General features: G+C 48.4%; 1 protein-coding gene across 1 annotated transcript; it reads right to left on the bottom strand.

The window, feature by feature from the left end:
* Positions 1-52: 52 nt before the first annotated feature.
* Positions 53-5727, bottom strand: LOC116935734. The gene is made up of 6 exons (XM_045180908.1): positions 5694-5727; positions 5393-5622; positions 5036-5300; positions 4250-4964; positions 3333-4133; positions 53-3218 (listed from the first exon to the last, which is right to left on the bottom strand). Exons 1-6 carry the CDS (start codon positions 5725-5727, stop codon positions 53-55), a joined length of 5211 nt encoding a protein of 1736 aa, XP_045036843.1.
* Positions 5728-14464: the final 8737 nt, after the last annotated feature.

Here is a 14464-nt window from a genome sequence, read left to right on the forward strand (position 1 = left end):
GATCCGCCGGGTTTACGCTTACATACGTTAACGGGTGGCCGTTGAGAAGTTTCTACACTTGAATTAGCGTGGTGACTAAGGTATCGTCAATCAGAGTTTGCTCGTTGAGTACGAATCTTAAGGCACGTTTTGACGATTGAACTAGACGTTCCCAGGTTCCACCAAAATGTGGCGCGGAAGGTGGGTTGAAACTCCAAGTCACCGTTCTTCGTTTCCGCCCATCTTGAATGGCTAGCTGTTCCATCCGACGGAGACACTCGGAAAATTCACGCACAGCTCCAACAAAGTTCGTGCCATTATCACTGTGATAATGTTTCGGGGTTGTACGGCGATCTTCGAAGTGACTGATGCAGTTGATGAAGGAGGAAGTGTCAAGAGAGTATGACATTTCCAGGTGCACGGCTCTTGATGACATGCAAGTAAATAAACAGGCCCAGCGTTTTACTTTCCGTCTGAATATCGTTACGTTGTACGGGCCAAAGAAATCTACTCCGGTGTGTGTAAAGGCGGGGTAGAAAGGCTTCAAACGGTAACCGGGAAGAGCGGCCATCATTGGAAAAAGTGCCTTTGCGTAGTGTTGCTTGCATTTAAAACACTTGTTTATAATTCTTCTCACCGTTTTTCGTCCACGTTGAACCCAGTAGAGTTTACGTAATTCGTGAAAGGTTCTCTCTGTAGTGGAGTGTACGAACTCGAGGTGAAGACTATAAATCATCAATTCCGTGATTTTTTCTTCGGCTGGGAGTATGATCGGATGGCGAGCTTCCGGTGGGGTTGGAGCATTTTCAATACGTCCTCCGACCCGTAAAACTCCTTGATGGTCGACGAATGGCGTTAACGTGATTAGGCTTGAACCAGGATCGAGCTGCTTTCCCTCCTTTATATTACTGTAATCTTCAGGAAAGGCAGACATCTGGGCGCGCCTAAACAATTCCGCTTCCGCATTCTTGACCTCGGTTTCCGATAGTTTGCCGAAATCACGATGGGTTTTATCTTTCCGAGCGTTATTGATGAAACGTTTGACGTAGCCGACGACGCCGACTAAAAACGGAAAGCGGGAGGTGTACGTGGTGAGCCGGTCAATGGAATCGGTTACGTGTAGTGTCGCACCAACCCATCTCGTACAGCGAACTTCGGGATCCTCTGTTTCGTCAATTCCCTGTTTTACATCGGGGAAGGCCGGCCAGTTTTGCGGTGATTGATAGAGGAAAGATGGTCCAGTAAAGAAACGATGCTCGATGGAAAATTCTGTAGATGTGACGCCACGGCTGACATCGTCTGCTGGGTTTTGAGTTGTAGGGACATAAAGCCATTGACTACTTTCGGACAGCTCCAATATTTCGCCTATTCGGTTTCCAACGTAAACATGAAAACGATAGTGTGGAGAGTTTATCCATCTCAAAACCGTTGTGGAGTCCGACCAGAATGTGGCTTGGTCGATTTTTAGTCGAAGTTCTGACTTGATCACTGATGCTAGACGGGCTGCGAGTAATGCTGCACACAGCTCAAGTCTGGGAATCGAAACGTATTTGATGGGTGCCACTCTTGCCTTGGCCATGACAAATGACACCTTTACGCCGTCGGGATTGTCAAATCGGAGATAGGCGATGGCACCAAAAGCTGATTCGGATGCGTCAGCAAACAGATGAAGTCCCACACCTCGCGCTTTTGCTAGCTCTGGGTTGAAACATCGTGAGATGGAGAGTGGTTTTAGCTTCGAGAGGGAGACGACCCAATGTTGCCACTCATCGACGGTCGTTTGGTCTAGTTGATCGTCCCAGCCAACCGATTTTCTGCATACAGCTTGCAGGATAAGTTTTGCGTGTAGCAACACCGGTGAAAGAAACCCAAATGGGTCGTAGACGCTTGACGTTTCTCGAAGTATTTCTCGTTTCGTCGTTCCATCCAGTTTTATGCTTAAGCTCACCACAAACGAATCGCTGCCGTAGTCGAGTGAAAGCCCCAGCGTCCGCTCTATGGGTATTCCGTGTAGGGCTAAATCGATGGATGAGACTGGATTGCCAGGCAACGACAATAGAACTTTTGGACATGATGAACCCCATTGGGCGAGCTCGAATCCTCCTTGAAGTAGAACGTCTGCCACCCTTTTTGCGTGCTGAACAGCTTCTTTGGCAGTTGGGGATGATGTCAACCAATTATCCACGTAAAAATGGTCGATTATTTGGTTGGTAACGTCAGCCGCATCAATCCCGCCATCTTCGGCTGCTTGACGTAGAACGTGAGCACAAATTGTCGGAGAGCAAACTGCGCCGAAGGGTTGCACGTTCATTTGGTAAACGGAGGGTGGTTCCTGTATACCCGGGTCACGATAGAAAAAGCGAAGTGCCGGCCCGTCTTTTGGCCGCACCCTTACTTGGTGGAACATTTTAACAATATCCGCGCTCAACGCTATCGGATGTTGTCGGAAACGTATCAGCACACCAATGAGGTTGGTTAGCAGGTCGGGTCCTTTCAGCAGGGCAGAGTTCAGCGACATTCCCTTGTAGTACGCGGAGGCATCAAAGACCGGGCGGCATTTTTCGGGTTTCTTCGGATTTATCACCGGATGGTGAGGCAGAAACCAGGTTTGGCCAACTGGACGATAGTTGACCTCCTCAGCTGAGAGTTTTCGGGCGTGACCAAGGCTGATATACTCGTTGATTGCTGCGGAGTACCTTTTACCAAGGTTTTCGTCGGCGATGAGTCTTCGTTCTAGCTTGAGGAAACGCGCTAGTGTAGACTGGCTGTTGTCGGGCAGGTTCGGCTCTTCGTGTTTCCAGAGAAGTCCCGACTCGTATCGATCGCCTAAGAATTTCGTCGTTTCGTTTAGGATCTTGTTCGCGCGTACTTCTTCTTCGCTAATCGGCATCTTGACTCCTGCTCGGGCTTCGTAAGTCTCGGTGAGTAGAAAGCGATCAATTGCATTCACAAGATCTTGGTCGGGTGGGGGCGCTAATGAGAGCGAGTTGCACTGCAGTTGTGCAACGGCGGCTGGAGAGATCGGTCCAGCTATACACCATCCAAAGGCTGTTCGTAGTCCTCGCGGGGCCCGCTCGTTCAACGGATCTCTTTTAATTTCAAGGACCTCTTGCGGTGCCATATCACACGAGCCGATCAACACGTTAACGTGCATGGAATTTTGGGTGGGAACTTTCAATCCGGCTAGATGAGGCCAATCCTTAACCAACTTCCTTAGGTCAACGTTTTCGTTTCTGATTCTTTAGACGGGGACGGAGTAACAGTTCGGGATTTCGAAGGAACTGCTTTTGTCCAAAGAAGAGATTCTGAAAGACACCTTTGTTGTGTTTGCGGTTGGGTCACGGCCGTGATACGTTCCGATTCTTGAAATTCCCTTCTCGCCTTGAAGTCCCAATTCGTTTGCAAGCGCGTTGGTTATCATTGAGATTTGGCTTCCAGGATCCAGCAATCCATAACCGGTCCAGGTTCGGCCATTAGCTTCAATTAACATAGGGACGATGGGCAGTAAGGTCGTTTCACTTTCGTAGCCGTAGGAGACCGAGCCGTTAAACAGGCTCTTTTGAAACAAGGATGACATCAAGCTCGATCGTGGCGTTTTCGGGTACATCCTTGGTGCTCCATGGAGAAGAGGGTGGTGAAGACGTTTACACTCGTCCGTTCCACATTCCTTTTCCTTCGTACACTCGGAACTTAGATGGCGGTCGTCGAGACACCGGTAACAGCATCTTTTTTCTTTGACGATTTCTGATCGTTCCGTGGTATTTAAGGCTTTGAACTTCTCACAGAGGTAAAGGCGATGAGCACCGTCACAGTGTGGGCAGGACGCAATTTTTACGGTCGTAGAAAAGACCATGGGAGTCGTGGTCGATTTCTTCTGTTTTTCGTTCGACGACCTGTGGACGTTTTCTCGAGTTTTCGGATGACTGCCTTGCTGGGGTGTGGGGTTGACGCCAACACGGACGAAGTATTCCGCCATCGTAACGTCATCGAGCCACGTGTCCAGGTCGAGTATCGTAGGCAATCTATCTTGAATTCGATAGCTCATTTCGGCCCATTTACTGCGTAAGGTGGGCGTCAATTTTCCAACCAATTGAGCCAAGGTTGTACTGCTGTGTAGTTCCAGTCCATATCCAACCAGTTCCAAGTTGCGACGACTGAACGGAGTGTGGACGAAAACTGCTTTAACGATTCGTAGTCGCTATCTTTAAACGAAGGTAGCTTTAAGAGAGATGAAGAGCATGCGGTTGAAACGATTCTTGGATTTCCGAACTTCCGATGCAGCTCTTTCAATGCAAAGGAGTATAATCCAGGGTTGAGTAGAACTTCGCCAAGATTGTTCTGAATTTCGGTCGTCAAGCTTGCACGTAGATGGTGTTGACGTTCAGCATCGCTGAAGCATGTGTCGTGAATTTGAACCTTGAATGACTGGATAAACATAGGCCAGTTTATCGGGTTGCCGTCAAACTTCGGTGGTTCAGCTTTCGGCGGCCTCGATGATGAATAAAATGTCGGAGGTGCGTCATGACGATTTACGGCGAATATCCAGGCATCAGGAGAATACACCGTTGGTTGTGGAGCGTGAACTGGTATTTGAGGCGAAAACGTTTGTTGCGTAACTCGGTTGTGGACGGGTAGCGCCGACGTCGTGGTTGTTGGAATCAGTGACGGACGAGCGCTTGAGGTGAATTGCTGAGCTATACTTGGATTTGGCTGGTTGAATACGTTTGGTGGTACGTAGCTGAAGGCGTTGGTATTTAGCTTGGGAATCGACGAGGACGGCTGGTCAGACGTAGACGGCTGTTCAGACGAAGCCGGCTCGTATTGAGAGCATGGTTGCGTTGACGTTGCTGCCCCACACGGTATACGGAAATTTGGGATAAGCGTAGCAGGTGGATGAGATGGGACGAAAGAAGGTTTCCAGACACCTGTTTTGTCAAACCCGGACGTTTCCATTTCATCGACCTCTTCGGCAACTGCTAAATCGTCTGCGAGATGTTTGCGTAACAAGGAGCCAGTGTAGCGTTGTTTCTCCAGCTCCATTTGGAATGTTCCTTACGTGCTGCTTCAACACGCCTTTCTTCTGCTTTTCTAGCGATTTCCAACTGCTGCATACGTTCATCCTCTTCGGCTTGTTGCAAGGCTTCAGCTCTTTCCTGTTGAATCTTTAGTTGCATTTCCTTTTCTAGCCGCTCTGCCTCTTGAAGTTTACGGCGTGTCGATGAGGCTGATGAACGGTTAGAAGTGCTACTGCGGCTGGAACCTGCAACTGATCTTGCACGGGCCTGACAGGAATCTAAGTAGTTGGCCACGTCAGCTAACGCCTTCGAATGTTTGATGGAATTCGGATGTTTGATGGAATATCAATTCCCCAGCTGGTTTCTCTGTCCAGCTCTTCGCCGTCGAACGCACAGACTTCCACGTAGCGACGGTGAATTCTTTCAACTATGTCGTATGCACGGACCAAGCCAACTCGATATACGTTGACTGTATCAACATCTTCTAGCATCCGGACGGCAAGGAGAGCTTGATTAAGTGACTTCGTGTGAATTCTCTTTGCCTGAGTACGGTAATGCTTTAGCTCAGCAGAATCGTTGGTCGTTTGCCATTCTTCCAATTCCTCCTCCGGTTCTTCTTCTTGAATAGCTTCAAGGGGAAAGCAAAATAAAATCCAAAATTTTAGCACCAAACACATAATTACGAGGCAAAAACGAAACGTGCCACTCGAACTGGTATAGCTTTGTCACTCATTTCTACTTTACAACAGCAATGAACTTTGTTAACAAAAGAAACGAACCTTAAAATAAAACTACGTACCCTTAAGCCACAATATTGACAGCATTAAACTGAAAAATTTTGAAGCTTTCTATAAAATTTCAACCCGATTTAAATTACTTAGTACAACACATATGCTTGCAACCGCCCCGCCAAATTTATTCTTCAAACCTTTCACTCCTTTTTCATTTTTTGAATAGCACAGTTGCAACGTGCACATATCGCTACATGCAGAGAACCCCTATTGCTTCCCCTCCCAATTCCTACGAGAGTTTTTCTGGGTTGGCACTTATCCCTCCCCCGCTGAATGTTTTGGCCCTTTTCGTATGGCATGCAATTAAAAAAAAAGCACGTGGACATCGACAAAACCCTCCCAGAGCTACTCAACTTCGTCGTTCGTCGGACATCACTCAATCATCATTGTTGTGACTGTCCGAGACTCCGAGTAGATATGTTTCGTTTCTCTGCATAATAGCTAGTGTTACTAACGCTCACGTGCAGTGGAGACGTTGTAACAGAAAAGATGTGGGATGGAGGATGAAAAAAAATGAAGATGAAAAATATGACTTGAATGAAAACGCACGGCTTTATTCTTTGTTGAAAAAAGGGAGAACAAAGAGAGAGAGAGAAAATTGGGAACTTAACATTTAGACTGGATTACGGGGGAGGTAAACGAGAGATGCTCGTTCACGACCGTTACGGTACAATAACTGAAAAAACACACACTGAACAAAGGGGGGCAAGGGCCTCTTCCAACATAAACCCAAACCGAAGGCCCTTGCCACCTACAATCCTGCCAGTGAGGGCAGCACTGTAAGTGACAGCGGGCCCACCTGTCCACAGGTACTAAAATAAACACAAAAGGGAAACAACAAAACAAAAAAAAACAAAGCTCGCCACGTTTAGCATCCACGGCTACGTTTATTCAGGGATGATTCCCTGATACACCCGCCTTGGTGCGCAGAGAATTTGGTGGTGGTCGTTGGTCCCGCACATGGCACAGAAGCGCGGGTGGGGACAATCGGCCAGCTTCAAATGACCAGCGACGGACAGCGGGAGAAAACAGCCAAAACATCGGTACTGTGCGAACAGCAGCTCCATCCGCTCCCGGTTAGTCAGCAGCATGAAGCCATCACACTCCCTGATCTTGCGGTCGCAGGACACCATGCCTGGCTGATTTAGGTGGGTCCTCAGGAAGCACACGATCGCCGGGGTGTGACGGGGCGCGACAAACTGTGGGGCGTTCGGCTGGACTTCGGCTGCTTTCTTTTTTTCCTTTAACAGGGATCCAACAAAGCTGTTAAGGATTGTTTCCCGTTCGGACATGAAGTGAACGTGCACGTTCTTTATGTCCTTCGAGTTTTCTTCGAGTTCCAGATCGAGTTGAACGATGGCCTTTTGGTGGGCCAAAACCACGTCGATAGCCGCCGTTCGCGTCCTCAGTAAATCCTGTCGACGAAAGTGAAGATTGGACGAACACTCCTCTTCACGTTCACGGGAAACTTTTAACTTCTCTTTGACGGATGAGACGGATGGGCACAGATTTTCAGCTATGATGTTGAGTCGGCAACGGTCACTTTGGTGTTGATGGTACGAGAACTTAAGAGCAACTGTCGTCTAATGTTCGTGAAGGACTAAACAGTTTCCCTAAGTTCAAGGGTTAAACAGTAGGCGACCTAATTTTGCCTTTGCCCTTTGAACTAAGTATAGGTGGCGTTGCGATCGGAAATTTTACAATGCGGTTTGGGGGTTCCCACTTTTTACATTGTTACATATGACTATATAAACCAGTTTTACATTTTACATTTTGACATTAGACATTCTACAATTTTACAATTTTACCATTTTTACCCCTTTTTTTTACTTTTATACAAGGATTGACTATTTACATTGCATTTTGACCTAACGATCTCGATTTTAACTCAGATGACCCAATTTTTTCACTTTCTACGTAAACGTCCTGCTCTTTGGCCGTAGCCATAACACAGAGCTTAGTCACTGGACGAATACAGGGGTTTTTGTGGTTGCTGATTTGCACTTTTACCACTCGTACAACGTTATCAGAGTCACTGGGGAGAACCTCTATCACTTTTCCCAACAGCCATTGTCCACGTAGAGTATTCGGCTCAATGACGAGTACTAGGTCTCCGACGGTAACGTTTGGCCGATTTTCCGACCATTTTCTCCTTTCCGTCAGGTGTGGAACGTATTCACGAAGCCATCTGTTCCAAAAATGTTGTATGATGGCCTGGCTTTGGAGGAATTGTTTTGCTGTGACGTCCATGTTCTCAGCATCTCCCAATTTCAGCGGCACGTAGGGACGGGCTCCTCCATGAAGAAAGTGATTCGGCGTTAACGGGTCGGGATCTTCTGGATCCATGCTGAGGTGGGTTAGTGGCCGAGCGTTCAAAAGGGCTGCTACTTCTGCGATCACCGTTCCTAGGACCCGATCGGTGACTAAACGATTCCCGACGCTGACCTTCGCTTACACGATTGCACGAGCCTTTCCCAAACTCCACCGAAATGGGGTCCGTGAGGAGGAGAGAAATGCCACTCTATTTGTTGGCATGCCATCTTCAACTGCAACTCCTGGTGTTGTTTGACTAACTCCGTTAGAGCTTGTCGGAGTTCTTGTTCCCCAGCTACGAGATTAGTTCCGTTGTCACTGTAAACAACGTTCGGCTTTCCACGTAAACTCACGAACCGAGTGAAACATAGCAGGAATTCTTTGAGACTGAGGCCGTCAGAGACTTCTAGGTGAACGGCTCTAGTTGTTAGGCACGTAAACAGGCATACCCAACGTTTCTCGTGTCTACATCCTCTTCCACCGACTCGTACCGTTAGAGGGCCGAAGTAATCGATTCCCGTATATGCGAAAGATGGAAGATAGAGAGTAAGCCTGTGAGCTGGTAATGATGCCATGAGTGGTGGAATGGGTTTCGATGATCTCCGCTTGCAAGGCCAGCAGGTGTTGACAACCGATTTGATGACGTTACGTCCAGTAATTATCCAGTAACGTAAACGTAAATCCGCCAGCAATCTTTCAGATTTAATGTGGAGATTCCGTTTGTGATGATCCCATACAATCCGCTGCGTCAGGAGTTGATCGGCTGGAAGCAGGATGGGATGCTTTGTGGAATAATCAACTGGAGCCTGAAGTATACGTCCGCCTACACGTAGCTGTCCTGTTTCATCCAGGAAAGGGCTGAACGTGCTTAGTTTCGATTTCAGAGGCAACGCCAAGCTCTTTCTCAAGGCGTAGATTTCTTCCGTAAATGCCAGTCCTTGGGTGCGTTTGACACAGAGCGTGAGGGCCGTCATCATTTCTTCGGCCGTCAACTCCCCCACGGTTGGCTTGTAAATTCCCATCTTAGCTCTGGCGTTGGTCGCGAATCTTCTGCACCAAGCGATAACTCTTTGGATCTTGAGTAAGCTGGAATACCTCTTTACACAGTCATCAATCGGGTGATTTTCGTCTTCCGTTTTGACTGCGAAGACTCGAATTACGTTAACGTCCCTTTCTTCCGGCTCTGCGATCTCTTCCCAAATATCCCACTCCGACGGATCGAGTTTCAGGAACGATGGACCCTCGTTGAATTTCACCAACTCGTCGACGTTCTTCGGGTCAATGCCACGACTACACAGGTCCGCTGGATTCTTAATTCCGGAAACGTGACGCCATTGTCTTCGATTCGTGTTCCGGAGGATTCTGCCAATCCGATTGTTCACCAAGGTTTCAAATCGGCAAGTGCGAGAATGGATCCAACGTAAGACGGTTTGAGAGTCGGTGTGGAAGGTAACTTCACGTAAATCGATTTCGAGCTCCCGACAGATTACTAGGGCGATATTTAAGCCTTCTACAGCAGCCTGCAACTCTAATCCTGGGATCGTGAGTCCTTTTACTGGTGTTACTTGGGTTTTAGCCATGACGAAGGATACGTTGATCGACTGGTCTTCGAAGATGAAACGGAAGTACGCCACAGCTCCAAATCCTTTTGTGCTTGCATCCGTAAATACATGCAGGTGCTGCTGCGTCCAACGTCCAAGTTGATGCCGGAAACATCTTGGTACTGTTAACAACTCCAGGTTATCCAGATGCTCGTACCAGTAGTGAAAGCGTTTGCCTAATTCTTCGGGGATAGGGTCATCCCAGCCGATCCTTTTCTCGTACGTCCATATATCTTGCATAAGTGACTTCATTAAGAAAAAAACAGGAGCGACGAGTCCCAACGGGTCGTAGACACTGGAGATTAAACTGAGGAAATTCCTTTTGGTGAGAACGTCATGGCTAGGCTGCTTCCGTATCTTGAACGTCAGCATATCCGTTTCTCCGTTCCACATCACTCCAAGTGTTCGCTCGATGGGCAACTTCTCCAAATCAAGGTCCAGTGTTGGTGAAGCCAAACCGAACTCACGTAGAGCCGATATAACCTTCCTTGAGGAGGACGTCCACTTCGTTAGATTGAAACCGCCTAGTTGTAAGAGTTTCGGGCCCGTTTTACTGCCCCGTCTTCGGAATCAAAGGAATCGAGGTAGTTGTCAACGTAAAAGTTTCTTCGAACGCTCTCTGCTGCCTCCGGATACTGGTCGCAATGATCGTCTGCAGTCCCATTTAGGGCGAAAATACAGGTCGTTGGGGAAGATTTTGATCCAAAGACGTGGACTGTCATTTGGTACGTTAACGGTGCTTGATTACTGCCAGGCGTTCGATAGACAAACCGACAGGCCACCTGGTCTTCTACTGGGACCTTCACTTGGTGAAACATCTTCTCGATATCTGTGCCAACTGGTACCAGGTTCCTTCGGAAGCGTAGTAGGACACCGACTAGGCTAACGAGAAGATTGGGTCCACGTAACAGGTTCTGGTTGATCGACGTTTCCCCATACTCGGCGGCTCCGTCGAATACAACTCGAACTTTGGTCGTAGAGCTGGATGGGCTTACGACGCCGTGGTGCGGTAAATACCACGTTCTACTTGACTCCTTCCGCAACTCTTCGGTCGTGAGGAGTGTGGCGTGATCCAGGCCGATGTACTCCTTAACAACTGCATCATACTTCTGGGCAAAGTCTACATCTCGTTGAAATCGCCTCTCCAGAGAATAAAGTCTCTTCAATGCAGTTGCCCGATTGTCCGGAAGGTTTACGTTGTCGGTTTTCCACATAAGGCCGACTTGATACCGGTTACCAACATTTTTCACTGTTGACTCGAGGATACGTTGCCCACGTAGATCGTCTTCGGAGAGAACAGGCTGCTCCATGTCTACATCTTTCGCCTCCAGCTGCCAGAATTTCTTGACTAACTCGTTGAGGTCTTCGGGACGTTCCTCTGCTACTATGTGGGCGATGAACGGACGCCCATCTTGTGGCGGGCCCGTTTGACCACCCAGGCACCAACCAAACGGTGTTTTGAAGGCGATAGGCCCAATTGTTCCAGCCGGCGGCTAGACGGAATCTACGTGATCGTGGGCTTCTGCTACGTCAATTCCAATTAAGACTCCAACGTCTTCGGGTTGTATGTTCGGGACATCAAGACCGCGTAGGTGTGTCCAGGACTCCATTTGACGAGGGTTGATTGGAGGATTTGGCGTCACCTTCAAATTGTCGACGGCGTAGGCGTGTTTAACTTCAAAACGGCTTGTTCCGTCGACGGACGAGAGGGAGAAATCCACAACGGCAGCTTGGACGTTTGATGTGGCTCCATCATAAGAGACAACGGTGATGCGTTTATGCTGACCAACGAGTCCCAATCTTTTTACTAAATCTCTCCTGATCAGTGTGGTGTCACTTCCAGTATCCAGGAATCCGAAAGTGTCGACCCCTCTTGTACCGACGCTAATACGAACGGGTACAATCTTGAAACGTACACGTCGCTTTACCGGTTCCTTCTGGGTTATTGTCCCGAGGAATGCAGTCGATGTAGACGCTGATGGAGACGTTGGATCCGATAGTTTCCTCCGTGGGATGAACTCGGAACCGTGAAGCAAGGGATGGTGTCTTGATCCAGTGCATCGACCCATGGTACATTTGATGTCCCTGGGACACTCCTTGCGTTCATGTTTGCCGGTTAGGCATAGTAAACACCTCCCGGAATTAAATACGACTTCAACCCTTTTCGTGGGCGTGAAAGACATAAACAGGTTACAGCTGGCCAAGTTGTGAGCCCTGCCGTTACAAGCTAGGCACCTCCATTGGTCAGTCTTTTCGGCCGCTTTCTCCTCCGTCTTCGGTTGTTTTCCCTTGGGAGCAGCCTCCGGAGGTGACGACGCCGTTGATTTAGAGCCTTCTTCTGTCGAAACGTGTCCAATGGTCGACGTGCGAGCAGCGTTCTTTTTCTTGACAGACTTCTTCTCATCAAACCGTACTTTGGACGTCGACGTAGGCAAGGACTCAAATACGTTTTTACCATGTTGCTTACTCATGGATTTTACTGTTACCCAGTCGTCCAGGTCCAGAACGTTCAGCTCTGCACCTGTTCTCTTTCGTTTTTCATTCCACTTCTCTTTAAGGTACGTCGTCAGCTTTGCTTCCATGGCCATCAGAGTACGGCTATGAAGCTCATGGGCATATCTTGATTGTGAGAGCGTCACCACTGCTCCATGCAACCGGTTTGCAAAAGTCTTGAGGCTCGCCGCATCTTGGCTCTTCAAAGGTGGAATCTGCAGCAGGTCGTCGAGGTACGTTTGATCCATGACTTCGGTGCGGCCGTAAACTGCATCGAGTCGTTCCCACACCACGGAGTACATAGCCTCATCGGCGAGGCACTCTCCGATCTCATTCTGGACCTCCTTCGACAGCAGCTCTTCCAAAATGAACAGTAGGGCAGGAGAACCGTTGTATTCTTGTTCGTATAAGGCTCGAAATTTAGCCTTAAACCGGGCGTAGTTCTTCGGATTTCCATCAAACGGCTGGATCTTGAAGGTCGGAGTACGTGGACGACTACAGCAGCCACCATGAGGATGATTGGAAGGGCCAGCGGCAGGTGGAGGTTCAGGGGTCGTGTCCGAAGACGTATCGTCCCCAGGGGGTGGGCATGGATTGCAGGTTGAAGGCATGATGGGCAAGGGTCTTCGGGTAGGATCCTGTGCAGAGGTACCGGCTGGAACGTAACGATTGGACAAGTCTCTACGGTGCATTACTGTGGCCTCAATTGACTTTAAGGACGCCCGAGCAGGGATGTCTTGTGTAGCAGCGAATGACTGTGATCGTTTTGGAAGGCGTGTCTCTTGGTCCAGAACTTGCTCTTGTATCGTTCTCAGATGGATCTTGTTGACTTCCATCGTTGTTTTTGGCCTTCAATCTGAGCATTTAGGTCCAAGTTAACCTCTTTGATCTTCTGATCCATTTCACGTAGACTCTGACGTGAATCTTTCACCAAGTTGGTATTAGCGGCGATTTCTGATGACGTCTTTTCCGCGCAGTCAATGAGTTTGCTCAGGTGCTCACCCATGCCTTTCAGCGCCTTGCTTAACGTTTCCGTAGCCGACGTAGTGCTCGCTTCCATCTGGATTCTTGCACTTTCCATCTTGACTTCCAATTCCAGTATCTGTTTCTGGATGCACAGATCACGCTGGCTGGGTTGACCAAGGGAAACATTTGACGTCGAACGGGTAGACCTCTTCTGTGATAGCGTGGTACTAACTGTGACGTCTGAAGCTGTCGTACCAATAGAGCTGGCTGAGTGACGTGACGACGTGGCATACCTAATGGCGAAGTTGAGGATTTCCACGTGGTCGGTGTCGAATTGTACCTCCCATTTTTCACATGCTTGACGTTGTGGATCCGTAATATCGGGCAAGCTCTCCATATACGTGTGGTGGAGATCTTTGACGTCTTCGTAGATACGAATTAATTCGTCTCGCCATGCTGCAACTTGCAACTTCTTGAGTCTGATGGCTCCCAACTTGTGATCTGCCACTGCTTTTCTGAGCTGATTCGTTAACTTCGTGTGGGCCGCCTTTCTTCTCCCACGTTTCTGCTTGAGATCGTTGTCTGGGAGGAGGGGGCCTTCATTCTTCATTGCTTCTGGTTTCATTTCGTCTTCTATAGAGATATTGCCGCCCGACTCAATACTCTCGGCTTTTGCTACGGCTTCACTCGTGACGTAGAAACGTTCAAAGACAAGGAAGTAGTCACACTTAAACGGATGTCGATGATTCACGTAGATACAGCGACGATACAGTCAGATACGTAAAGGCGTGGTAGACCGGGTTTTGCCTTCAGGATGGCGTGGACGTGTGTCAAAGTCTTACAAAGGGGAATACCCAACAATTTTACTGAATCTAACAAGTTTTACTAGGGATAACAAGAGAAATGCACGTGTTCGTTAAATCCCGGGTTTCGGCACCATTTGTTACTAACGCTCACGTGCAGTGGAGACGTTGTAACAGAAAAGATGTGGGATGGAGGATGAAAAATAATGAAGATGAAAAATATGACTTGAGGGAAAACGCACAGCTTTATTCTTTGTTGAAAAAAGGGAGAACAAAGAGAGAGAGAGAAAATTGGGAACTTAACATTTAGACTGGATTACGGGGGAGGTAAACGAGAGATGCTCGTTCACGACCGTTACGGTACAATAACTGAAAAAACACACACTGAACAAAAGGGGGCAAGGGCCACTTCCAACATAAACACAAACCGAAGGCCCTTGCCACCTACAATCCTGCCCATGAGGGCAGCACTGTAAGTGACAGCTAGTTCTTGGGAAACTTTC

The sequence above is a fragment of the Daphnia magna genome, unplaced genomic scaffold (genome assembly GCF_020631705.1).
Source record: "Daphnia magna isolate NIES unplaced genomic scaffold, ASM2063170v1.1 Dm_contigs074, whole genome shotgun sequence".
Taxonomy (NCBI): Eukaryota; Metazoa; Arthropoda; class Branchiopoda; order Diplostraca; family Daphniidae; genus Daphnia; species Daphnia magna.